The sequence below is a fragment of the Mauremys reevesii genome, linkage group 4 (assembly GCF_016161935.1).
Source record: "Mauremys reevesii isolate NIE-2019 linkage group 4, ASM1616193v1, whole genome shotgun sequence".
In the NCBI taxonomy this organism is placed as follows: domain Eukaryota; kingdom Metazoa; phylum Chordata; order Testudines; family Geoemydidae; genus Mauremys; species Mauremys reevesii.
This window is the reverse complement of record NC_052626.1, coordinates 65,079,105-65,106,820: the sequence shown is the minus strand read 5'-3', so window position 1 is coordinate 65,106,820 and position 27,716 is coordinate 65,079,105. Positions and strand designations below refer to the sequence as shown.

At 40.9% G+C, this 27,716-nt stretch overlaps 1 protein-coding gene across 13 annotated transcripts in view; it reads left to right on the top strand.

Moving 5' to 3' along the window:
• Positions 1-27,716, top strand: part of SIPA1L1 (signal induced proliferation associated 1 like 1) — a 382,714-nt gene that overhangs the window by 315,981 nt on the left and 39,017 nt on the right. For all 13 annotated transcript variants that reach the window (XM_039534592.1, XM_039534586.1, XM_039534589.1 and 10 more), the window contains one exon: positions 7,165-7,443. In XM_039534592.1, the coding sequence (XP_039390526.1) occupies positions 7,165-7,443 (279 nt within the window). The remainder of the gene's footprint in view (positions 1-7,164; positions 7,444-27,716) is intronic.

Below are 27,716 nucleotides of genomic sequence, written 5' to 3'. Positions count from 1 at the left end.
ATAAAGTGCCAGTGTAGCCAAGGCCTTAGTAAGTCATCCCTATCTCAAAGAGTTTATAACTTAAATATGCAAATGTAAAAGTGTGTGGCCGTCCCTTCTGGTCTGCCTCTGAGGGAGACCACGCCTTGTCACTGTCGCACCCGTAGCATGGCAGTCAGTTAGGGGTGAATTAGCTGTCTTTAAAGCTCAGGCCATTTGAGCTGGGCTGAGCAATAACGAGTCTATGTGAACCCTGGCCCTCAGGCAGGGCGAGGCATCAACAGTTAGGGGCTCTGGCCTGCACTTGTGGCAGAGCAGCAAGGGGTCTATGAGCCCCGACCCTCAGTTAGGGCTGGTAGCAAGCAGTTAGGGGCTCAGGGCAGGACAGCAAAAGTCTGTAAGCCCAGGCCCTCAGCCAGGGCAAGACAACAAGCAGTCTAAGAGCTCAGCCCTCATTAGAGGAAGTAGCCTAGGTTAGAGCAATAAAGGATCTAGCATCCTAGCTCTGACAGACAGTAGACTAGCGCAGGCTTCCTGGCCTATGGTGGGGAGGCTGCCATCCCAGGGGCGAGGTGGCAGGGTGACCCAGGTCCACACAACTCCACCTGGTCCTAGCCCAGGGCCCTAACAATGGTGGAGTGTGCCACCGCTGGGGGTCAGGGAGGTTGCAGCCGCAACATGCTGCCCAATCTGCAGGCAGCATCGCAGCCAGACTATAGTCGGCTGTCCCTAGGCTACTTCCTATCCTCCCCTCAGGGTGTACCTGCATCCAGGGATGGGTTGTGGTCCCTCCTGGTCTTTCTCTGAAGGAAGCCATGCCTCCTTGCTACAGCAAGACAGATAAAAGGTGAGAGGGAATGCAGAGATGAAGTGACTTGCCCAAGATTATATAACAGGTCAGTGACAGTCAAGAATAAACCTGAATCTCAGCCTAGTGTCCTACCCAAGAGACCATGCTGCCTTTTAAAATTCATGTCTCTGAAAAAAACATAATTAAAACAGTGTCACTGGATCCAGTTAATGGGTGATTACTGACTTTGAATGGAGAAATAGGAACAGGGTGGAATTACATGGTCTCATTGGTTCAACTGGAGCCACGTCTAACACAGAGAAGAGAAAAACGAGCAGTCAAAGTAAAGAGTAAATAGTTATTAGGAGAACAGTAGTGGAGATATGGGTCATGTGGCATCATGCATCTATGTAACATCTTTTATAAAGTCTGTCTTTGTTGTGCACAAACTTGGCCTCGAACAGTTTGTGCCAAGTAAACACAGCATGGATGAAGTAGTGATGATCCCCTTTAGAGTGAAAAACTCTCTTTAAGTTGGTGGACGAATGAGGAACCTGTATATGCAAGTCCCCTTCCTCCCTCATACCCAAGAAAACATTGATCACAGATGCATCCTCACTAGGTTAGGGCGCCCATCTGGATGAGCATACATCACAATGCACATGGACACTTCAGAATGTACATAAATCTTCTAGTACTGAGAGCTGTGCAAGAGGCCTGCAAAACAGTTTTACAACTCTCACAATCCCATCATATTCTAGTAATGCTGGACAATATAACTACAATGTTCTACATCAACAGCCAGGAAGGGACAAGATCCACCCTTCTCTGCATAGCCAGTGTGTGGAATTGCTGCACTCAACATCATATTACCCTATCAGTGATCACCTTCTGGAAAAACAGTTCTCTAGTGGACAGCCTCAGCAGACATTTCTTAACTGACCATGAGGGGAAGTTACGCGATTCATTGACGAACATCATATTCACTCAATGGGAAGCTCTGACTTGGGAACCTCTTAGTATCTCAAGGGAACAGGAAATGCAAAATGTACTGCTGCAGATGGGATCAGGGCCCCAGGAGTGATGCTCTGCTAATCTCATGGGTAGGATATGCATTTACACCATTCTTATGTCAAGTCCTGTGGAAGGGCCAACAAGACAGAGTGGTAATCACCCCCAGCACTCCCAAATAGGAGTGCAGTTTTAGTTTCTAAGCCTTCTTCACATGTCTGTTTGTTTACTCATCAGCATCTAATTGTTTCCAGACCTTTGGACCCAGGACAGCATTCAATATCCCCATCCAGATTCTTTTCACTTGACAGCATGGTATTTGGATCGATGTTGAACCTAAAACACAAACACACATTCAGAAGCTGTCCAAGCCATCCTCAACAATAGTAGGAAAGAATAAACCAGGAAATGCTAGATTCTCTGTTGGGGCCCAGTGATACCAAGTGTCCCGAGAAGAAGCGGGCATTCCCATTATCTTGGATGTTCCCCCACCTTCAAGTCTGCAGGCCTTTCCCTTATCTTGTTGAGAGTTCACTTGGCTGTGGTCAGTGCTTACCACCCTCCAATTGATGACCAGTCTATCTTCACCCACCTGGTGATCTTCTCAAAGTTTTAATTAGAACTTTTCTGCCTATAACCAAACCACTTCCAATCTGGGATCTTTATTTGGTAGTCTCAATATTAACCATTTTAACTTTTCGGGATGTGTTTGTCTTATTTATTAATGAAGGGTGCCTTTCTAGTGGCCATCACTTCTGCCAGAAAGGTAATGGAACTTGGTGCCCTGATGGCTGATCCCCTATATTCAGTATTCCATAAGGATAAGGTCTTGTTGCAATTGCACCCAAAATTCACTCCTAAAGTAATCTCGTATTTTCACATAAATGAGACCATACAAAGCCTCATACACGCAGTGAGGATGAGAGACTCCATTCCCTGGCCAAGCGTGGAACGTTAGTGTTTTATCTGCAAAGAACAAAATCTATCAAAAAGTTACCTAAACTATTCGTTTCCCTAGCAGAACAAATAAGAGGCCTCTAACAGAACACAGGCATCTTCAGTAGCCTCACTTCAAGAAGTGTCACTCGATGAGGTATGCAAAGGGGCTACGTGGAGTTCCATTCATACCTCCATGAGATGCTATAGTACAAGCCTCCACAGCAGACACGTCCTATGGAGCGGCAGTTCTGTGATCTTCTATATCACCAGCATTCTCGCACCCTCCTCCTCTTGTGAATACTGCTTGTCCGTCACCCACAGTGAATACAGATAGGGACCATCACTGGAAGAAGAAAGAGAAGTTACTTACCTTATAGTAACTGGAATTTTGAGATGTGTTGTCCTTATCTGTGTTCCACTACCCTCTTTCCCTTCTGCCTCAGATCTTTTCCTTGCTTCGTGGTGGAGAAGGAACTGGAGAAGCACTTAGTCTGCACTGCCCCTTACAGCCTCAGTTCACAGCATTAGAAAATGGGCACATGTGCAGAGCAATAGAAACTGCTGGCAAGAATCTTCTGGTCTCAGGCACATGGAGTGCGCGCACACAGTAGAATACAGATGGGGCCACACATCTCTAAGAACTCCAGTTACTATAAGATAATGCTGTTTATCCCAAAGGCTTCTACTGGCCAAATTAGAGAGAAGCATCTATAGTTCAATAGGAGAGACCTGTTGCTTTCATAGATTATAAGGCCAGAAGAGACCTTTGTGATAATCTAGTCAAACCTCTTGTATAACACCATCCATGGGCCTTCTCTTAATTTCTGTTTGAACTAGAGCATATGTTTTAGGAAAAACAGCCAATCTTGGTTTAAAAATGTCTAGTGATGGAGAGCTACAACACATGGGAAGCTGTTCCAATGGTTGATGACACTCTGTTAAAAAAATGTGTGCCCTATTTCTAGTCTGTCTGCCTTTGGATCTTATTATGCCTTGTCTGCTAGACTGAAGAATCCTCTATTATAAAATGTCTGTTCCCTATGTAGGTACTTCTAAACTCGCCCCTCAAATCACCCCATATCCTTCTCTTTCTTAAGCTAAATAAATTGAGCTTTTTGAGTCTTTAACTATGTCATGTTTTCCAATTCTTTAAGCATTCTTGTGGCTCTTCTCTGAATCCTCTCCAATTTGTCAACATCCTTCTTGAACTGTTGACACCAGAACTGGACACAATATTCCTGTAGCAGTTACACCAATGCCAAATACAGGGATAATACAACCTCTCTATTCCTACTTGAGGTTCTTCTGTTTATACTTCCAAGGATCTCATTAGTCCTTTGGGCCAATCTCACTGGGAGTTCATGTTCAGATGATCATCCACCATGACCCCCAAGTCTTTTTCTGAGTCATTGCCCCCCAGAATAGAGTCCCCCATTCTGAAAGTATGGTCTAAATTCATTCTTCCTAGATGTATGTTTTTACATTTAGTCATACTAAAATACACATTGTTAGCTTCTGCCCAGTTTACCAAGTGTTCCAGATTGCTCAGTATCAGTGATTTGTCCTTTTCATTATGTACCAGTCCCTCAATCTGTGTGTCATCTGCAAACTTGATCTGTAATTATTTTGTTTTCTTCCATAACTTGGTTTTAGAATGGTTATGGAGTTGCAGTAGTTACTTTGTAGACTTCATAGTGACTTCGAAGTTGTAGCCCTCTTTCATTTTTTAGCCCAATTTTGACACCTTCCCAAAGCCACAAATTCCTAAAAAATAAAATAAAAATTCCTTTAGCTTCAAATTTGGTATTTGTGGTCTCTAGCAAGCATTGAACTTTTAGGGAAAGTGGGGTAGATTTATCCAATGTATGTCAAAGGTATAAAACTTTAAAAAATGAAGTGTAATTCATTTTGGGGTAGCCTTGCCTTTTTTGTTTGTAAAGCATTATCTCAAAATTAGCTGTACTGGGAATCTCAAATTTATATTTTTCTTGTGTCCTAGACATGTGGGAATTTTTTTTTTCATTCTCAAGGTAAACATTTCGAATATATTTCCCTGCACAGTTTTTAACCTTAAAACAGTCAATATTCAGTGACTAGATAAGTTTAATTAAACTCTGATTAAGCTTCCTTTAAAAAAAAAAAGTTATATCCCAGTTGGTACAGCTGACTGCATGATCCTGTGAGAGGCCTTATGTTTGAAGAATTTCTGATGATCACTTTCATGTTTACTTTTAATAGGTATGTTTTAATATCTCCAGAAGATTCAATCTTGTTTGAGGATTTCTTTGCTTTCTATCATTCACTGAAAGCAACAAACAAAAAGCCTTTTGTTGGTTAAGCAGGAGTTCCTGGTTCATGCTGCTTTTCAGTTCCTTGTTCAGGTCCTGCCTCATTTAAAGTGTAAATTAACCCGCTGTATAAGTGGTGATGTTTTAAATCGATCATTAATTGACATTCTCTTAATTTGTATATTAATATTTTGCGCTGGGACTGTAGTAATATTTTGCATCTACTGGTAGAAGAGAGGGTATTAAAGCAGTGGTCTGAACCCCTGAACTTAAAGGCTTTTGTGACTAGTGAGAATTCTGTGCCACTGCGCAAACATGGAATTAATACCCCCTGTAGATTTTACTCTTTCCCACTGAAAAATGTATTCATGCGCCCCTCCCGGGCAGCGGTGGGGGAAGGGGCATGTCTGGTTTGGGAGTTAGGAGCAGCCAGGGTAGTCGCTGCTTTGGGAGGCGGGGCTGAGCTCTCTCTCTGGCTCTCTCACTCACTATCGTGGTGCGCCCAGGGATGGGCAGTGCTATAGATGCCCCAGCCGATGGCTCCTAGCATGCTCTGGCTCCAGCTGTAGTTCCAACTGGGTGGGTGGGAAAGAGACTTCCTCTTCCCCTGCACTGGGCGCTCCCGGGGCAGGGTCAGACCAGTCTCCAGGAACCTCATCACTGCCCAGCCATGGGGGGTGGGGTCACTGTACAGGGAGCTGCCCCCCTGTCTTCCCAACCCCCGTGCATCCTGATCCCCTCATATACACCCAGATTCCCCCTGCATCCAGACCCCTCTGCCAAGCTCCACCCTCTGTATCTGAGCCCCAACTACCTTCACTTGGACCCCCCCAACAGAGTCCCATTCCCCTTGCAGCCAGAATTCCCAAATGAGCCTGTGTATCCAGATCCCCCTCCCTCCCCCCCGGACTCTCAGCCAACACACCCACACCCTGATTGCCCCACACAGAACCCTCTCACTCCACACCTGGATTCCCCCCTTCCCCCCCACTAAGCCCCTCCACACTTGGATCCTGCCTTGTTGAGCCCGCTTGCCTCACATCTGGATCCGGGGGGTAGGGCTGGGCATGTGTGCCTGTGAGAGACTGTCCCTCTTGCTTGCTGTGGAGCCATATAGATGTGTTAATATGCCTAGTAAGGAACATATTTGTCAAAACATTTTCTGAATCTTTTTTGTTGCCTGTATTGTTACAGACATACTTGCTGAATGGTATTTTGAAATAAATTACCAAAATAATTGAAAATTACATGATTATATTGTGTTATTTTGACAAAATATGCAGAATTTTGCAGAATTTTTAATATTTTGGTGCAGAATTCCCTCAGGAGTATTTAGTATTGACCATGTTTATAGTGGATAAGAAATATTTAGTAAGCCAAATTTTTTTGTTTGTTACTAAAGCTATTTACTGTGTCAGGACAGGTCATCAAGGTTTACAAATGGGTCCTGAGCTCAAAAAGGTTGAAAACCACTACATTAAAGCACATCTAGTTGAATGGAACTTTGAGGCACTCACTGGTACATACATATTCTTTATTTGGTAAATTGATAGTTACTAGAAAACATTGGGAACCATTAATAGAGTGAAATATTGAACTCAGAATTCAAGATTTATAGGTAACTGTAACTGTCTGACCTGGCCTTCAAGTTGGAGTTGAAATGAGATGCAGCAACGGAAAACCTATGCTTTTGGATTCTTTGAGGGGTGATATCTGAGCAAATGTATAGAGGCACTTATACGCTCTGTTGACTTTATGAAAAAGTAGAAGCAGCTCAATCTGCAAAAGTCAGATCTGAATTTTCCCATTCTTGGATCAGGGTTTTAGAGTTGGGTTCATTGCAAATAAAAACCCATTTATCAGACTCCTTATCATTGAATTGTAGACAGTAGTGATAGATCTACTATGTTAGCTCCTCTAATCCATTCCTTGTTTCTCTGGGTTTGTCTTACTGACTGTCTATGTTTTAGTATTGTTTATAAGCCTGCTGCAACAAAAGTTAAGGCAACAGAAAAGACATGTATTAAATAGGATTAAGACCTTCTGTTTAACTGTTCCCTTTGCCAGCACTTATCAATGTAATTCTAGGCAATACTTATTTTTCTTTCTTTGCTGTGAACAAATATCTTACCTATGTATTCATTTTCTCCCTTCCAGGAGTTGTTCAGAAACCTGTCGCATGCCAGTGATGGAATACAAAGTGAATGAAGGAGTTCCATATGAGTTCAAATTCCCCTTCAGAAACAACAACAAATGGCAACGAAATGCAAACAAGGGGCAGGGGCCTCATATGTCACAGGTACCATCCCAGATACAAAGTCCAGTAACCTCTAGGATTGGTTCAGGGAAAGGAGAAGGGAAAATGCCACCCCAAGAGCGAGCAGCCAACATTCCCCGCAGCATCTCTAGTGATGGACGTCCATTGGAGAGCCGGCGGTATGTATGTTGTTCACAAATCAATTTTCAACACTTTTCAGAATTTTTTCTAAAACAAAACACATTACATGTATTTTCAAACATTTTATTCAGTGTATCTTGCAAATAACTAAAAATATGGACCAGAATGGAATAACTTATTACTGCTATTTGCAGAATGAGATGGTATTGCGTTGTTGGAATCTGTTTTGTTATGCCATATTTTGAAATTGATGTATTACTTTTTAAATTTGGTGGGACCAGACCTGAAATCCTGAATCCAAACACACCTGGACTTTTGGATGTTCCAATTCTGGATCCACATTTTGTAGCTTTGTGGAAGTCAGATACAGCTGTTGATGCAGAGAAATAGCATGAAGTAATATATTTAGCTAATGATAAAATGCATACCACAATATAGAGAGGTGAGGGAGGCAAATTTCCCTGATATGATAGGGAAGTCATTTAACTTAGAGCCAGAGAACAGGTAACTTAAAGTTTAAATTTATACTGCCTCTCCGCATTTACAAATGAAACACTGATTATTTTTTAGATGATGATAACAGCCCCATGATGTCACAATATTTCCATCCCTTTAAGAATGTGGATGATAGTACAAAAATGTAGTGTCTTTGTTTTGATTATCTGAGTAAATCTGTTAGCATCACTAGACTTACAAAGAGATGGCTGCTGGGCAGGGTGGCGGGGGAAGTCTGTTTTGTAGACGACCTTGCATGTAGTGTATGTAGACCATGTCCGAATAATACTTTACATATCTGGAAAATACAAAGAAGTGGACAATACATGCTATAAATCACAGAACTCTTTTTAAATACATAGTATGGTGAATTAATTCATTAAAGCATTCATTCATGTAGCCAAAAATTGAAGGAAAGAGAAATTAAGAGGCATCATAGCCAAGGGAGAAAAACTATAGCGCTAAGATTGAAAGCTCAAGTGTGGGCCAGCTGTTGACAAATGATGATGACTCCTAATGAGTTGATAGATTATACTTTCATTTCTTTCTCAGTCAGTGATTTTATATTGTATTTACACCCTTTAAAAAAACAAAATTAAAACTATACATTTTGCTCAAATTGTTGATTTGTATTTTGCCTCATAAGGAAAATGTGCACTTGAGAATTTTAGGAAAGAACTTGCTTGTATTACCAGTGTTAGCACCAGTGTATTTAGCACTGTGTCAGTTAAATTAGTATTAACATAAAAAACCAGAAGCTTCTTGAGCCTTGTCTACAATTTCCTGTTGATTTACCAATGTTAGCACAGATGGGAATTTTTTTCGAAAATTCTTTTGTATACAGAAGGCCATAGAAGCCAGTTTGACGTTTGACATAAAGTTAACTTACCTCTGATCTGTCTGTTTGGATCAAAATAGAGCATTGTACGCTCAGATATGTAGCATCCACAGGATATACCGTACCTCCATAGTAACGTTGAAGGGAGCCATCACTTGTGTTTTCAGAGCAGCATGGAATGATGTTTGCCCACTCCTGTACTGCAGGATTTCAAATTATAATCAGAATGGCAGGGCACAAGGTGTTTGGTGGAGATGTTGCAAAACAGAAATTATATGTCCAGACCGTTCAGCGTTTGTGTTGTAAACGTGAAACCATGAGTTTGAGTTTGGTTTCCAAACCATTTTAACTTTTTTTGTCCCCCTCTCCTTAAAATCTAATGTTCTTTCTAAAGCATTTTAAAAAAGGTTAATATTCTGTCTGTTCAACTCTAAATACCTGTTAGCTAAGGTGTTTTGTTTTGTTTTTTTGTTGCCTTCTCTCTTTCTCTCCCTGCTCAGTTTGCTAAAGAGGTTAATCTTGTGGGCTGGATCCAGTTTTATATAAAACATCAGCTGTTTAATGTTCACTTGTTTCCAGTTAAGATAAAGAAATAAATACTTTTGTGATGTTAATGGAACACTGAAATATTAATAGGCTCATACATTGTCTTATTTTTCTTTCTCTTAAGTTGAGTAATGCTTTGTACTTTTAGTAAATAAAATCCAAATGCTTCAGTGCTTTTAGGGTTTTTTTATTATGCAAAGATCCTAATGCCTACAGAGATGAGATTTTTATAGCTAGTGAAGAAATACGTTATCTGCTTTGAATTTTCACCATTGACTCACATACTTCCAAAAGTGCAGAGATCACACATGGATGATGCAAGACAGGCAAGGAACATGTAGTCAAGTTTTAACACTGGCAATGCCTAGTTAAGGACACTCCTTGCACATTCTGTGCATGATCCTTGCAGTTTTTCTGGTGTATACTGAATCAACTGTACTCCACTTTGGTCTCTACTTTGCACTAGTTAGAAACACTACTGATATGTGGTTTCAAAGAGGAAAGACCTTGGAGTGGTTCTCTGTTCACTGGAGGGTAAGATGGCAAAGAGAAGCAACAGTTAACTGGAATGTAAAGCCAATTCATCTTTTCTTTCCCTTCTGAAGTCAGAATGGAGATTTAGTTGCAAGTAAAAATCTAGGCCGATCTGAGGAAAATGCTTTTAGTCACTGTTGATATTTCAGGTTGATGGGAGACCCCTTGGATTTAGAGAGCTGTTATCATTTAAGCCTACAGAAAAGAATCTTTCATGATATTAGCTATCCAATTTTGAAGTAGTAGGGTCATTAATAGACAGTAGAACTGCTTACATACTGTCTGTATGCATAAAGATTTTATGTTCTTTGGTAATAAACTAAAAAAGGATCATGCGTCACAGATGTTTTGACATGACGGATAAATAAAGTCTGTTCTTCATAGAATATATACTGTATAACTATCCATGAATTGTGGTGAGAAACTGGATCCCATCAAACATTAATTTTAAAATTGTCACTTAATATAATGAAAATATCCTTTTTTTTTTAAGTGACACTGTCGCCTGCAAAAAATTTTTCTCTGTAATGTGTACATTCTGCCCCAGTAACTTACACGTGTCTTTAGAAGGGAACATGAAGAACAATTTTTCTAGTTTAAATTGAACTCAGATTGTATGTAGGCAGAATAATTACAAACTTGAATATGGCAAAAACTGAAGCGTAAAAGAAGGAGAAATAACCCAAAGATGACACAGGGTTGTCTAGACTTCAAAGGTTTGCCACTTTAAGTGTGCTGGCAAAGCAGCCAACTCTCCCTGTGTGGACACTGTTATATCAGTATAAACATGCTTATACTACTATATCTTATTCTGGTTTTAGCAGACAGTTATTCCAGAATGCTTTTAAAGTATAGACAGCGCAAAGAGTGGTCAGAGCTTTGATTATACATAACATATAAGATTGAAGTATATTTAATTTATAAAATCTGAAAGTGATCATCAGAGGAATTCTGTTGAAGAGTTAGGGGTAGGATTGATTTGTGCTTTCTCCCATGCTTAGGAAAAGCTCCCTGTAAATATCTGCAAAACTAAGTCTATGTTCATGTCGATGCAGCATATACAATCAAAAGAAGGATGTTAGCTACACCAACATAAGCACTCTTCTGTGTCAGCATAGCTGTATATACACTGAGGGTTTGTCAACATTGGTATATTGGTTAACTCATTATTCTCCTTCATCTAGCACGATGGAGTCCTGGTTCATGACTGAGACTCCTAGGCACTACTGCATAATACAAATAACAGTGATTGTAGCACAGAGATCCACCCACCTTTGGGACATACTCCAGAAATGGGGCAGTTAACCCTTCATTTCCCCTTGCCTCCATCCTCCAGACTGCGAATGTACAGATTCAAATTGCCCACTAACAAACATTGTTTAGGTTGCTGTAGACCCAAGTTTCCAGACTTAAGAGTTTCAGGGCATCTCTAACTTGTGCCAGCTGCCCACTGCATGGAGCAGCCAGGGATTGATGGAGTGTTAGGCAGGCCACGCCTTCCTGCCTGTGACCAGCCACATCCCCTCTGCTTGCAGTGCCAGCCCTACACTTCTAGAGAAACCCTTAGGCGGCAAGAATACACTGGCTTTATGGTTTCTTCGACCCTGGCTGATCTATCACTATATGGCATCAGCCAGGGCCAGCAACTAGCCCTATGTTTTTTGTTGGTTTGTGTGTGGTGGTAGTGCTATAAATAAATCCCTTTTATTTGTTGGGCTTGGGTGAAATAAGCTAACAAGTTTTGTAGATAGTTTGGTGTTCAGAAGTGATGGATGCCATTTCTGTGTATTTCCCTTAAAAGGTTTTGGTGTTTCTGTTTTACTGCTTAAGAAAACAAACACAATAACAGAGAGCCAGTGACAGGGAGTCTGCAAATTTTCCACAGTGACTGACATTTTATTTCTGGACTGGCTATTGAGAAAAATGGTGGTTCTGAAGTGTTATTGTTGGGTAGGTTGAGATTAAAGTTCCATGGAGGTAGAGCTGGAATATCATTGACGTTTCTTTAGTTGCTCAGTATCTGTTGCTGCTTGTCCTGTCAGAAATTTACCTGCTTTTGTTATTTTTCAGAACTTTTTGCTCTAAATTGATTGCCATCATTTTATTTTTTCTAGTTTATGTTCAGGGTTTTTTTCTCCCCTGTTTGTTTTTAATGATGGCATTGGGTGTGGGAGGAGGGAGATGATGGCTGCGGAGAGGAGGAATAAGAGTGACTGTCTAAGCTGGAAATTAGGAGTAGAGCTGAGCGATTTTGCTCCTCCTCCCCCCCCCCCCCCCGGCCGTTCAGGGCCGAGTTGAAAAAAATATGGTTCAGTTCAAATGGAAAAAGTTTTGTTTTGGGTCAAACAAAACACTTAGACTTGAAATGATTTTTTTTTCATTTGTTGCGGGGGGGGGGGGGGTTTGAAACAAAAACGCTATTTTGAAATGAAAAGTCTAAAAGGCTAAGGGATAGCCAGGAAGACTGTATTCTGACTTCAGCTCATGATTTGTGTTCTAAGGGATGCTGCAGCTGTGAAACTTGCACGTAATAAATTGATCCAGGTGGCCTTTTGTGCTATGAACTTGAGATGATTTGTGGGACAAGCTTATGTAGCAGTATTAACAACCATTCAGCTGAAATAAAGTAATCTAACACCATCATCATCTCCATTCCAACAGTGTGGAGTTTAAGGATGTAACAGAGAAGCACTGTACAATTTTTGGCTTACATTGGACTTGACACAATAATGAATTTAATAGTATCCGCAATAAAACAGTGACTTATGTTAACATCTGGAAGACACTAAATATTTCAGGGACTTAACTTAAACAAAAAACAGCTTAAAAGAAAATAAGTATTTTTCTTACCTTTTCTTTGAGTGATCAAGTAATGGGATTTAACTGAATGGTGCTTTTATGCTGTTGAATCTTGTTGCTTTTGGGACTGAAAACTTGTATATCAGTTCAAGTGAGTTTCCAGTTGACTTTTGCCATATCAGAGATTGTTCTTTAGGGAATCTAGTTACAGTGAAAGGTGCTGGATTAACAGTCCTGGAAACTGAAGCAAATTATTTTGCCACTGTATAAATAAAGCATAGTTTTCCCATATTGTCCTATGAATATATATCAAGTGTGACCTGGAGGGACTGCCTCTAAGGCTGAGATGGTAGTTCAGTAACAGTTCTTGGCTTCTGGGTACCACGAAGGGTGCCAGTTATTGCCGGCTGTGTTCGTGTTTTTCTAATACAGGCACTTATCCACTAGGGCCTGAGCTGAGACACTGACTCATTTCTCATAAGGTATAAGGTTTATTTTGCAGCCCGGTGGAACTCTATTTCATACAACCTCTACATTCTGTGACACTGTTAATTTAATCAATCGTCATGAAATACTCATCATTCTTATCCCCTACCACTACATAAACACATACAACTATAATTTATACTTGAAAATAGTTATTAGCATAAAACTAATCACTGATTATTTTCAACAGTGATGATATTTGACGTTGAGTGTTTTTGCTATGTTCTTCAGGGTAGCCTGGTTACAACTTTTAGACCCCAGCTGTGTTGTCCTCCAGGTGGCCCAGCTCAAAATCTTTGTTTCCATCCCCCATGCCCACTGGGCTCAGCAAGCACAGAGCTTTGTAATCAGTTTCAATGAACTGTCTGTTCTCTGGGCAGCCCAAATCACCACTCTGTACTTCTGACTCTACCTGGTATCTGGGAAGCAGTGAGACTTCAGCTCTGGCTCCCTAACCCCCAGTAGTCTTGTTACATTGAATAGTGCAGGGAGTATGCACTGTAGTCCAGATAAGTCCCTTATGGAGAGCAAGAGACAATTGTAGGCAAATCCCAGCAGGACAGGGAGACAAAATGTTTGGGCACTAAGTTGTAGCAAAATGGTGAGTTCCACAACAAAGATGTTGAATTAAATAAAAATAAATAAATATATGGAGATATACCTATCTCATAGAACTGGAAGGGACCTTGAAAGGTCATTGAATCCAGTCCCCTGCCTTCACAGCAGGACCAAGTACCATCACTGACAGATTTTTGCCCCAGATCCCTAAATGGCCCCCTCAAGGATTGAACTCACAACCCTGGGTTTAGCAGGCCAGTGCTCAAACCACTGAGCTATCCCTCCCCCATGGCATCTTGGAAAAAATCCAAATTCTATAGCTGTAGAATCATGGACTTCGTGGGGCCATGATTGAAATGAATGGGGCAGTTCATGCTTCTCAAACTTATCATTTCAGCACGCACCTTGATATTGGTTTGCACGGGATTCATCTTTTCAAGCTTATGCAGGTTTCCAACCCTTGGTAATACAACTTTTTGATGAAGAAAAGTGAGTTTCTGGAGCAGAATTCTATTAGAAGGGATGAGTTTCACAGCCACAGAATACATGATCCCTGTATCTAAGATACTGATCAGTCATCTGGTGGGAACTGCATGCACAAATTAGAACTGTTAGTTTAGACCATAACCAAATGCCAGTCCCCCTGAACCATAACCGTTCTCATATAGGTACTTGCATGGAGATTAATGTTGTATACTTTAGCACTGGTGAATTCCAGAATCCTAGTGCTAAATACCGAATTCATTAAAACTTAATGTGTGGGATGCATTATTTTACAATCAAAGGATTGGTTTACTTTAAAGTGGTGATGATGAAAATAAAAACCACAAAAAACAAACAAGTGTCTGAATAAGCTTTCATTTAAGAAAGACACAATGAAGTAATTACAGTATTTCCTGTAGATGGTGAAATGAATTCATTTTGTTGAAAAATTATGGATAGTGAAGAACATAGAAGTGGTAAATGTGGTCTAACAAGGAAATTGATTTAAAGCAAATTTTCACTGGTATATATTCAGCAACTCTTGTTTGTTCATTTTAGACTTGTTGCCTTGAAAAGTTGCAAATCATTTTTTATTTGCGAGGGCTCAGATTTGACTAGGACTGGAATATAAGTTTCTCTTGATTGACCAAAATCTTCTTTAAGTAAATTCAGTATGGCCATGCTACATCATTTTCATCCCAGTTGAAAAAATAAAATAAAGATCAGGCTTGCAGACTATGATATTACCAAAATGTTCAGTCAAATTTTATTTCGGTTCTGCATGTCAATACAACACTTAATGTCTTAGTTAACGTTTTTTTTTAAATACAGATTGATATTTTTATGGTTTGAAAGTTTTAACTGAGCGAGACAGTATTAAGAATAAAGGTGTACATATCCACCTAGCTTCTGACCCTCCTGCTTCAGATTGGAGTATCCCCTTTTTTAGGCAGCTTTTTTTTCCTGCCTCTCCACTGTGTACCGGCCACTGTTCTTCTTTCCCCCACCCCAGACATTAACTGTAGTGCATCATGCTGCTTCCAGAATGCATTTCAAAATTAAACTTGCTGCTTACTGTCATTTTCAGGGTGCGCTTTATTCAGCCGTTCAGTGATACTCAAACTGCAAAGTGAAACTTGCTTCAGGGCTAACTGTCTAACTACTTTTTTGGAAGTCGGTTGTACTGGCAGCACAGGGAGCTAGAATGGCATCTGAATTGGAGGGAGTGTATGGGGAATAGCTGTAGTAGAAACTGATTGGTTACAGACTGTGTGCATGTGCGTGTGTCTGTATATGTGTATACATGTAAAGCGCGCATACAACGTAGAGACTGCTTGGGAGAAGGGAGGGGCCATGCAAGAGACAGGAGACAACATTAAGGAGACTTACTCTGGCTTCTTAAAAATAAAACATTTAGAAGTATTATTTTTTACAGAAACCAGACCAGACACACAGCAAATAAAAGTAGCCTCTGATTAGGACTTGGCTCCAGGCTCTGGCTGTGTGTTTCAGGCTGACTAGGAGGAGTGCTACTGTGGGAGGGGCTGAAAGTGTGCAGCCTTCCCACACTGCTGATAGTGTTGTGTGGAGGTGGAGGAAGGGAGCAGATGGGCAGGGGAAAGAAACTATGTGGGGGTGGGGGAAGTACAGTAAGGAGACAAATTCCAAATTTCCATATAGCCTCTCATTGAAACATGGCAGCTCTGAATTGAAAATGCATGGCGACAAAAGTACCATCCACAACTCACTGGCAAGCTCATAGAAAAGAATTCCATTGACAGGAAGGCGTACACAAAACAGTAGCTAATTCTAGACCTAAGAGAGACACCAGCATTGCTGTAAAAAATCTGTGAGCTGGAAAAACATTCTGGATTTTCCCATGGAAATAAGCATCCCATGTCCAATAATACTACAGGAAATTCCTTTTTAAACTAAGTAGACTATACCTACCTAAGTGGAATGTATCTGCAGTTAAGCATTTTGCTTTGAAAGGGCTCATCAGCATCTACACACTTAGATTGGGATTTCCACAGGAGCATGAGAGAGGTAGGCACCAAACTCCCACTGAAATTCAGTGCTGTTGAGTGCCTAGTTTTCCTTAGGTCCTTTGGGAAATTAGACTTCTTTGATATGGGAAAGGTAAGAAGCTGAGTGTATACAGGCCAAACATATTCTGAGATGGAGGCTTAAACTTGAGCTTTACCTTCTTTATATTTATATATTGAAACAATGAGTGACTCTTTTAAAGGCTCCAGTTTCGCTTTCAAAGTACTCTAGAGTCTTGTCAAGCATAGGAGGGTGCAAACAAAACATGACAATGATACAATCATCCTAGTTAACAGAGAGATTAACTTTAGTTTCCTAACCTTATTTAAAGATGAGCATTATTTAAAAAAAAACAACTACTACACGTTCATATAGTTATTCAGGTAAGAAACTAGTTTATCAGCAATACTACAGCAGGAAAATAGTATGAAATGAACAAAGTGTTCCATCATAAATTTATGCTAGCATACAAAATATACCTTGTTAACTGCTGTGAATAAGATCATATGACACATGGGTTGACCATCACACAAGTTTTCAAAAATGCCACTCACTTGCATCAACGGGTGGGGGAAATCGATGGTGCCTGTGGTGAAAGGGGGACAGTCCCTGTGGCAGAGGAGGGAGACATTTGCCAAGGGACAATAGGTAGCTCCTCCCTGGAAGTCTCTGACACCCATTGGCCAGCTGGAGGAGAGAGGTGCTGATTAGCCTGCATTCCACAGATCCCAAGATTTAGCCCAAGGCAGGGGCCATATGGAACCTCTTTTGGTTGCATTCCAGTAGCCCACCCTACCCACCCAAACAAGGATTGGAAACCCAGCCTGACAGATGCTGCGGGTCTAGTCAATTGCCTGTTAAGGGGTCAGGAAGGAAATTTTTCTCTCAGGGGCCAATTTGCAGAAGACCAGGGAGTTTTTTGCCTTCCTCACAGCACTTGCAAGCCACAGTGGGTTGAGTAGGAATGCACCTGGTATCTGACTGAGGTACAGGGGTGGAGCTGTTTATTTGTCACAACTTGCAGCCGGTTTCCAATGCGGCTAAGAGAATAAAATTAACAGTTCCCAGAGAGAAAAGACCAGGGATTTTGGTGATGGGCCTTGGGCTCAAGTCATAGGGTGAGACCTTGTGGGCTGAGGTCCCCACTCTGCTGCACCCTCTGTCCTCTTGCAATGAGGAAAGTGCTAGGACTCAGAGAGGGCTGAGTCCTGGGGACAGGCTGAGGAGAGCCTACTCTGTGTTATGGATTATATGGTAAGGAGCCCTCTAACCCTGGTGCTAGTTATGGGTTATATGGTAAGGAGCCCTGTAACTGTGTAACCTCCACACTGGAACCAATTAAATGCCTAGTATAGGAAAATATCCTGACAGGAGAGAGCTCTTCTGTTGCCATAAATAACCACCGCTGTGAGCAGCATAAGCTTTGTTGGCGGGAGAGCTTTTCCCACTGACATAGTGCTGTGCACATGAACACTTCTGTCGGTGTAACTTGTGTTGCTCAGGGAGGTGGAATATTCACACTCCTGAGTGACACAAGTTTTGCCGACATAGGTCTATAGTATAAACATAACCTTATATTTTGGAATCTCTTGACTTCTGAGATCTTGATTTCTCAGCCTTAATGTTGTGTTAATTTTTTTTTGCATTTAATTTCCTGTTTGTTTTAATGGGGGGAAAGTGTGTGTGTGTGTGTGTGTGTGTACACGCACACGAGCGCATGTGTGAGAGAGTTTGGGGGTGGGAGGGAGTGCTGTTAGTTGTATCACAATCTGCTCTTAATCGACTCATCCCAAAGTGAATCAGTCTTAACTGAAGCCTGGTTAGGCAAAGCACTTAAGCAAGTGTGTAAAAACGTGAACTGAAGTCAATAGGGCTGTTCACATGCTTAGTTATGTATTTTCTTAAATATTTTGTTGGATCTGAACCTAAGGCTTAAACTATACAGACACTCCTAAGATAAAAGGTTATTGAGCGCAGTCAACATTCTAAGCCAAATGGAAATGGTACTGATGTGGTTACATTCAAACACTGACTTTAAACCTCTATAAATTAAATAATACTGGAATAATTTTCTTCAGGGTTGGCTTTAAATCTAATTAAGGACCACAAAGTAAGCAAAGGGCCCAGTCCTGAAAACTCTTACACTTGAGAGTAATCCCTTTAGAATCAATGCATTAGTTGCATGAACAGTAGTTTGCAAATTTGTGCCCCAAGTTTGAAGATTTTAGATTACATAGGGTGACCATACATCCCATTTTAGCTGGGACAGTCCCTTTTTTAAGCCCTGTCCCGGCCATCTCAACTTTTTTGGCAGACGTGGGCATTTGTCCTGTTTGCTCTTGCCAACTGGATCAGCCGGCAAGAGCAAACGGGACAAAAGCCCACTTTTGTCAAAGTAGGGTGTGGAAGAACATGCAGGGCTCAGGGCGAGCGGTGATGCCAGCCCCACGGAGGGAGAGAGGCAAGGAAGTGGATCGGGCGAGTATCTTGGGTCAGCCCTTCTCAGGGGTGGAAGAGATGCAGGCCAGCCCTGGGGAGGGGAAGGGGCCTCGGACTAGCCCCACGCGATCTCATTTTCCCTTCAGGAAATATGATCACCTTTGTTATATAGAAATTCAGAATACACATGCTTATAATGAAGCTGAAGGAATACATTGAAAATGCATTTTTTTCTGAAAAGAACAGCATTTGAAGGAAGAACATTTTTTTGTTTTCATCAAAAACAAAAATTCACATTTTTTCCTCAAGATTTTGCACAAAACCCGTCAAATGTTGATGGAAAAAAGAAATGTTCTGTCAAAAATTTCCATCTAGTCAAAAAGCCACTTTTCATTAAAAAATCAAAACAGTTTTGGGAAAAAATACTTCAGCCAGCTCTAGTGCATAGGTGGGGTTTGCTCAGACTTTGCAAAAATATTCTTCTTTTAGCTGAGGCAAAGTGTGGGAAATTTCAGCTTAAATGGAATTTGTTTGGTTAAAAAGTGTAGCCAAGCCTGTTGAGTAAGTAGTCATGGAGCTGTGTTAAGTACCATACCAGAAACCGTGGTTAAAACCTTTTCTAAATAGGTTGTTGTGATGGTATTTGAATAATGTTCGTCCTTGGCTATGCTTTCTGTTGAACAGTGTTTAGCACAAGTCAAGAGCATTTGTTGCTGATGCTTAATAATCTTATTTTTCCTAGTGTAGACAAGAATAGGCCTCTCTCTGATTTCACCATCAGGAATACAACTCTTAATTTGCCTACCTGACAGGGGTTTTGGATTAGAAAATGTAAAGCCTTGCATCAGTACCTAGATAGTCTGTTCCCTGTGTACTAGCACCAGGCCCAACACCTTCACTCGGCACTGGGAAATTGGAGCTCAACCCCTGCAACCCAAGACTACAGCCTCAGCTGTCTAAAGATGGTCAGTTATGCTTCTTGACATTTTACATAATATATGTATTATACACACACAAACTACACTAAAAAGAACATTACTAAGGTTACAATGTCAAGCACTCAAAAGTCAGGAGATGCCAGAATTAAGGTTGCCTGTGCAATCTTCATTGAGCCCCCTTGTGCATATGTATTATGATAATCTTCAGTTATAATTATTCACAGTTTCCCCACAGGACACCTACCTTATTCAGTTCATGGAATGGACTGTGTTCACGTAATGAGCAGTTATTCAGTATTTTGTTTTTCTCCTCCCCCCAAACCTCCAATGTGTGGCCCCAGACCTTATTTACTGCACACTGTTCAAATCCTGCTCTGAAAATGTAATTAATTTCCTTATGGGCTTTTCTGTAGCACTCATCTCTATAATAACTGAGCACTTCACAGACATTAATGAATTTATTTTCACAATACCCCTGTGAATTGAGGGGATATATTTATCTCTATTTTACAGATTAACAGTTGAGGCAGAGAGAGATTAAAGTCAGAAGTATTCATTAATTCTGAGTGCTCAGTTTGAGACACATAAGGCCAAATTTTTCAGAGTAGTTCTTTATATGTTCAAATGTGGGGGGAGGGAGGGTTAGAAGCTCCCCGTGAATGGAGGGGGAGAGAAGGGAGCGGGGTCCATATTGGGGTGGGGAGCCATAGTAGTTTCTACTGCCGTTCCTGCAGCAGTACCTCAAGGGCTGGTGCCCAGTGCCCTGTGCTTCTTCCTCTTGCCCCCTTGTCATCTGCCACCCTGTGCACCAATGTCTCCCTGCCCCCTTGCCTGGGTGTTGGTGCCCTGTCTCATTTTTTTCCCCTACCCCAGGATGTCTCTGCTGGGACTTGTGGTGGCTGGAAGGTGGGACCAGGTTGGGCCAGAGTGTCCTACCGCTCCGTGGTGGCCAGTCCAATCTTGTGTGCAACCTAGGCTGCTCCATCCCCTCCTCTGATGCTATTCTGGTCCTCACCCCTCAATATTTGCATTGCAGGAGCGCTAGCTCTCACTCACTTCCCCTGGTTCTGTTGCCCCTTTGTTGAAAACGGCTCCCATTGACTTAATCTACAGTTGTGAATGCTCAATACTTCTGCAAATCAGACCCCCAGGTGTCTCACACTGGGCACCTGGAAAACGAGGAACACACAATTGGTGACAACTTGTGAAAAGTCTGGTTTGGGTGACTTGCCTAGCATTGCATAGGAACTCTGTGGCAGAGGCAAAGCAAGACTCCAGTTCTTCAGGGCAACCTTGAACTTCCTTAACCATAAGACCATGCTTTCTCTTCCTCCAGTCCTCTGCTTCATTCACTGCACACTTCCCAACTTCTGTAACAAATGAAGCAACTCTCCTTCACTGTATGACCTTGATTCATCCCCAGAACAGGTCCCTCCTGTGCACTGAATGAGGCCAGGGTCCTGTGGAAAAAATAGTATGTAAAGACTATATCATAATGCATACGCACAAGGGTGCCAAATTAAGGTTACACAGCATTCTTAATTCTGGCCATTACTAACCCTTGAGTGCTTGACTTTGCAACCTTAAGAATGTTTTTTAATATGGTTTGTGTGTGTGTAATATATATAAATATATACGAATGATATAAGTAGACCATAATGTATCCTCTCATACCATAATGACCTCTCTATTGCTGACTAGAATGGGACAGTTACCTCCTGTATCTTACATCCGACACTCTTTCTTTTGTTGTTTGTTTGTTTGTTGTTGCAAATGCACATATTCATATTCAATTTATGATCCAGTATAACCCTCAGATCCTTTTCAGTGGACTATCACCTAGCCAGTTATTCCCCATTTTGTAGTTACGCATTTAATTTTTCCTTCCCAAGTGTACTACTTTGCACTTTGTCTTTACTGAATTTCATCTTGTTGATTTCGACCAATTCTCCAGCTTATCAGGGTTGTTTTGAATTCTAATTCTGCCATTCAATGTGCCTTCCACCCCTCCCAGCCTGGTGTCATCTGCAAATTTTATAAGTGTACCCATAATCAAGTCATTAATGAAAGTACTAAATAGTACTGGACCCAGGACTGATCCCTGCAGGATCCCACTAGATACATTGTCCTCCCAGTTGACATGGGTGATGTGAGTATTGTCTTTCAACCATTTGTGCACCCACCTTTCATAATTTCATCTAGACCACACTTCCTTAGGTAGCTTATGAGAATGTCATGTTGGACTGTGTCTAAAGCCTTGCTAAAATCAAGTTATGTTGTGTCTACTGCTTCCCCTATCCACTAGTCCAGTAAACCTGTCAAAGAAGGAAATTAGGTTGGTTTGGCATGATTTGTTCTTGACATATCCATGCTTGCTATTCCTTTTAACCTTATTATCTTCTAGGTGCTCAGAAATTGATTATTTAATCATTTGTTCTGGTATTTTTCCAGGTCTTTAACTTAGGCTGACTGGTCTACAATTCCTGGGGTCACCTTTGTTCCCTGTTTTTGCCTTTTTTCAGTTCTCTTGGGACTCACCCAGCCTCGATGAGTTCTTGAAGATAATTTCTAACGGGTCTGAGATTGCTTCAGCTAGTCCCTTAAGTATCCTACGATGAATTTCATTAGGCCCTGCCAAATTGAGTGCATCTGGCTTATCTAAATATTCTTTAACCTATTATTTCCCGGTTTTGGTTTGTGTTCTTTCCCCCTTGTTCTTAATATTAAATGGAGTTGAATATCTGATCACTATTATTAACCTTTTTAGTATATAGAAAACATAGTGGGATATTATAGCAAATAACATGACAGTGAATTCATCAAGAGGGACATCTTCAATATCTGTAAAACCAGATAAGCAGATATTAAGTTAAAATAAAATAATTATCTATCTTTGTCAGTCCATATGGTTGCTTTTGTAGTGTCCTTTTGTCTTTTTGGGAACCACTACTCTTTTCTGAGATTTCTTTATATCGTGCAATATTTCTATGACCCTTGTGTATCCAAGGGCGTCTAGCTCAGGGGTGGGCAAACTTTTTTTAGGCCAAGGGCCACATCTGGGTGGGGAAATTGTATATACAGGGCAGGGGGTTGGGGTGCATGAGGGAGTGCATGGTGTGGGAGGGGGTGTGGTGTGCAGGAAGGGGCTCAGGGCAAGGGATTGGGGCAGAGGAGGGGTGCAGGGTGTACAAGGGGCTCAGGACAGGGGGTTGGGGTGCATAGGGGTGCAGCATGCAGCCGGAGGCTCAGGGCAGGGGGTTGGGGTGCAGGAGGGCTGCGGGGTGTACAAGGGGGCTCAAAGCTGGGAGTTGGGGTGCAGGAGGGTTGTGGGGTGCACAGAGGGGTTCAGGGCATGGAGTTTTGGGCTCCAGCCCGGTGCCGCTTACCTAAAGCGGCTCTGGGGTGGCAGTAGTGTGCACCGGGGCCAGGGCAGGCTCCCTGCATGCCAGCCCCGGCCCTGCACTGTTCCAGGAAGCACTGCGGCCCCTGGGGCAGGGGGGCGGACGGCTCCATGTGCGCTGCCCTTGCCACGCCTCCAGGTACCTCCCCCGAAGCTCCCATTGGCCACGGTTTCCCGTTCCCGGCCAATGGGAGCTGCGGGGGGCGGTGCCTGGAGGCAATGCACGGAGCCCTCTGTCCTCCCGCCCGAGGGCCGCAGGGATGTGGTGCCCTAGTTTGCCCACCCCTGGTCTAGCTGAAGCCTATTAAAGCAAAATTAACTGTGTTTCTGACAAGTGATTGCCTTTTACTGAAAAGCCTAAGAATACCAAAAGGTGACCTTTATAGATTAGTTCTAAAATCTCAGTCCAAATTGTGTGTGTGTGTGTGTCGCTTTCGTGTATATACATGTTTATATTGTCTGTCTCTCTCTCTGTGTCTCTCTCTGTCTCTCTTTCCTCCAGGGTGGATTTGTTTTAAATCACTAGTCAGGAAGACTCGATCTAATCATGGATTTCTACATAAAAGTTCATTCTTATTGGTTGTTATAACCTTACTACATATTCTTCACAACTCAGAGATAGATGTAGGTTTCATTTTTAGAAGGTACACACTATACATGTTTAAAGTAATTTATTTTGAAAACTTTTCAGATTAGTTTTACAGCTATATCAGAAAATGAATGATTGTTTGGTTATTTCATTTACCAATGGTAATTGAAGCAGATATTTATGAAGTCATTGGGAGGTCAACTATCTCCAGTTCAACAGGTTAATCATTAATATTTGGAGGATTTTCTTGCCATGCTGTATTAGGAATTGTTTTATTTAACTAAAACATGTATTTTGTATTCTGGATTTTTTCCTTCAACAGCAAACGTAATATTTTAACAAAACAAGCATATGAATTTTTGAATTTAGTTAAACATTCAAGTTTTTTAAAATCATGTTTGTTTTTGTTACCTCTATATATTATTTATTTATTCATTCATTTAAAAACATTTTTGTTGTTAACAAGCATGTTATCTCTGGAGACATAAACCCACAGTTTGAGAACTGCAAAACTAAGTATTTTCTAGACTGAGCACTGAGTCCCATTGGGTAGATAGAAAGATTAACCTAAATAATCTATACAGAAGCCCCTGGAACCCCATAAGATTGGGTCCCTAATCCATGAACTATTGGAACTCGTTTACAAAACTTTTCTTAAACATTACATGAATATATTGTCTCATACTATAGAATTAGAATTTATAATCCCTATTCCATGATGAGATATCTTTGAGCTATAATGTATCCTAATTAAAACTACCTTTAGATAGATTTTTTTCCTCAAAAAGCATTTCATCAAAAAAAATCTGATTTAAATAAAAAAAATCATTTTTTTAAAAATCATTGATTTTTTTTTTTATCCACCCTGCTTTCCCTGCCCCTTCCTTCCCCAGTGTGAATGTGGAGAACTATGGGCCTTTTCCCTCCTTGTCCAACCTCAACCTATTCTTCCAGCTGGGACTAGAGCTGTTAAGTCTAAATTCACTAAGTAGCATAAATGAGCACAATTCCATTGACTTGACTGGAGTTGCATCTGTTTATGTCAGTGGTAAATTTGGCTTATTCATAGGCTTGTCTGTGGAACCCTTACTTACGTGAGTAGTTCCATTGATTTAAAGGGGACAATTTGCATGAATAAGTGCTTACGAGTGAATTCCAGGATCCTGGCCCTATGCATATTTTCTTGTGGTGTGAAATACCACTGAAATAGCTCTTCAGTTATTCTTTTGATGGCTGCACTTTTTGACGAGGTTGCTGCCCTTTTTCACATGATAGGCCATTGGTTGAAACGGATTTCTTTATTGAGGGATCTTTCTCATTTTTCCAGGAACCAAATATAAACGTGATGTTATCCACTTTTAGGTTACATCTCTAGTGACGATAACTCTTTGGACAATTTAAAAATGAATAATGTTATCACTATTTAATCTGCAATTATGGTGTGTTGAGTCCTTTCATATCTCAGCAATGCCGCCTTTATTTTATTCTGACTATTAAGTTACCTTAAGTGTTTTGAGATCTCTTCTCAAAACAATCTTCTGAAATGAATAATTTAAAAAATTACAAATAGAAGGTGTGACAGGTTCCCCCTGAGATGCCACTTGGAACTGGGGTACCATTGAGCCCTCCTGATCCACTAGCCTGGATTCCCTTTCACGCTGTGGTAAGTTGCCAAGCTCTCCAAGCTTGCTCTTTCACCAGCCTACACACAGATAGGGACACACCCAGCTGCAGCTTCACACAGATGCTGCGATCAGCTTTGCATGGGAAGGCTCAGCTAAGGCATCTCCCAGTTGCTAAGACACGCACCCCCCTCTGGAGTGTAAACCCAAAAGTATACAGTCTTGCACTGCACAGGGAACTGTACAGCATAGGCTCATAAAGTTTGCCCCCTCCCTCAATGTGGAGAGAGAGATGCAACAGTTTTCTACCCCAAGTTATAATTTCCACACAGTGGTTTTAGTCAAAACAAAAGCAAATGTATGAACTACAAAAGGATACATTTTAAGTTGTTATATGTCATAGCAGATTACCTTAGTAAATAAATAAAATCGCAAACTGAGTTTAACAAACTAGGTAGCTAAGATATGAATTAGCAAATTTCTCACCCTGAGTGATAAACAGGCTGGCAGATTCTTAAGGCACAAGCTGCTTTGGCTCTGCAGCTTGGGTTTTCCAGGATTTCATACACAGGCTAAGAATCCCTCTAGCTTGGGACCATCATTTCCCACAGTTCAATCCTTGCTTCTCAGGTGTTTCCAGGTGTGTTGTTGTAAGGAGAGTGAGGTACCATCATGATGTCATTGTCCCCCTTGTATATCTTCTTCCCACTTGCTGGAAAGCTCTTTTGCTCTGACCTGGGTCAAACAGTTTCCACTGTGTAGTGCTCTCTCTGAGAGGTTTCTGTTGTACACAGTTCCTGGTAATCCTTGTGCTTGTGTGCATTTCCTCAATAAACCATTAACATCGTTTGGCCTTTTTTACTGTTTTTTCCTGAAAGGCTGCTTGTGGGTGTTTTTAACCTCACAGCATGTTTCAGTAACATGCATAGCCAAACTTCATAACTTCACATACGGTGGTAGTACATATAATCCAAGGAGATATTACTGTCTAGCAGATTAAGACTTTTAGAACGATACCTCACAAAGCATACTTTGTACAAAACATATCCTAATTACACAATAGTGATGAATATTGGGGTGCCAGGATGTTACAGAAGGAAATCACAGATTAAGTTAACGTGTCGTGCCACTAGAAGATATTGATTAGATTGTCCAACTAATTTACCCTACAAATTAGTTTTATCATGGCTTATGTATGGTGTTTATAGTAAAATAAAACTTTCCCTATTCAAAATTTTCTTCAGTTAGACAGTAGCTAGTACTAATTGAAATCCAGTGCTGCTGTAAATAATAGACTATCCTCCCTATGGGGCTGTTTGTTCTGCTGTTCAGACCAAGTTTATAATCATTTGTTTTGCTCTTACTAAAAGCCTTCCAGGTTTATTGAGGAAATGCACACAAACACAAGGATTACCAGGAACTGTCCTGGTTGTGTATGTCTTTGTAGCACCTCAGAACAGTACTGTCATTTTTGGTAAGGCACAGGAAATGAGGAAAATCATACCTGAAACTGAAATTGAAAATACAAGCTATTCCATTGGGGGAACATTTTACACAAAACTATAGAAGGCGTTATTGCTCTGTTACCATAAATTCTAATCAACCATCATATGAGAGCAGGCCATAGTTTAACAAAACGTGATTTATGTATTGCTAGGTAAGTGTTAGTGGGTCTACATGTGTGTATATGTGCGAGTGTGTGAATCTTATTTAAAAGCAAGTATTTTTCTTGGCTGGCCTTTTTTCTGTATAAGAATGGCATGGGAAAAATGAGAAATTGCTATTAATCTGCTTGGCTCATCTCTCCCTAAATTTCCATCTCTTGAACTGTTTGTTTTCTTTGTAATCAAATACTTCAGAATTTTTGCTTACACGGATAAATGTGAGTTGTTAAATTTAGGTTAGTAGACTAAAGATGCATTATTGGGTTTGGTGCTGTGCTTCAAATGATTAGGATTTAAATCACTGCTTTTTTGGTTGAGTAGAAATTTTCTTGAATCTGAATTTAGAGGGTCGGTCTTAATTTTTCTCCCCCCCCCCTGCAATTTACTTTTTGCTTTTTTCAAGCAAAAGGGTGGGAGGGAAAATACAAAATAAATAGAAAACAATCATAATAATGCCTAGCTCTTAAAATTTTTCAACAAGTATTTCTCTCAGCAATCAGAACTATAAGACTTTTCATCTTCAAAGTAGTTACAAACTTTTAATTTCCACAATATCCGGTTGAGAAAGCTAAGTAAATATTATCCCCCACCTTATAAATGGGAATCTGAGGCATATCAGTTAAGTGGCTTGCTTAATGTCTTGGAAGTTCGTGGATCCAAGTCCTGTGCTGAGACAGGTAAACCATATTTTTTATGGAAGTCAATCTGTCTTGTTTTTTTCACATGTAAGATGATTGAAAGGTCGTAAGCTTCAATGTGTTCGACTTTTTTGCAGTTACTATTTGTTAAGCAATTTGTTTAAAATATAATTTGTTATTGACTGAGGGCCTGATCCAAAGTCATTTTAAGTCACTGGAAAGATTCACATTGACGT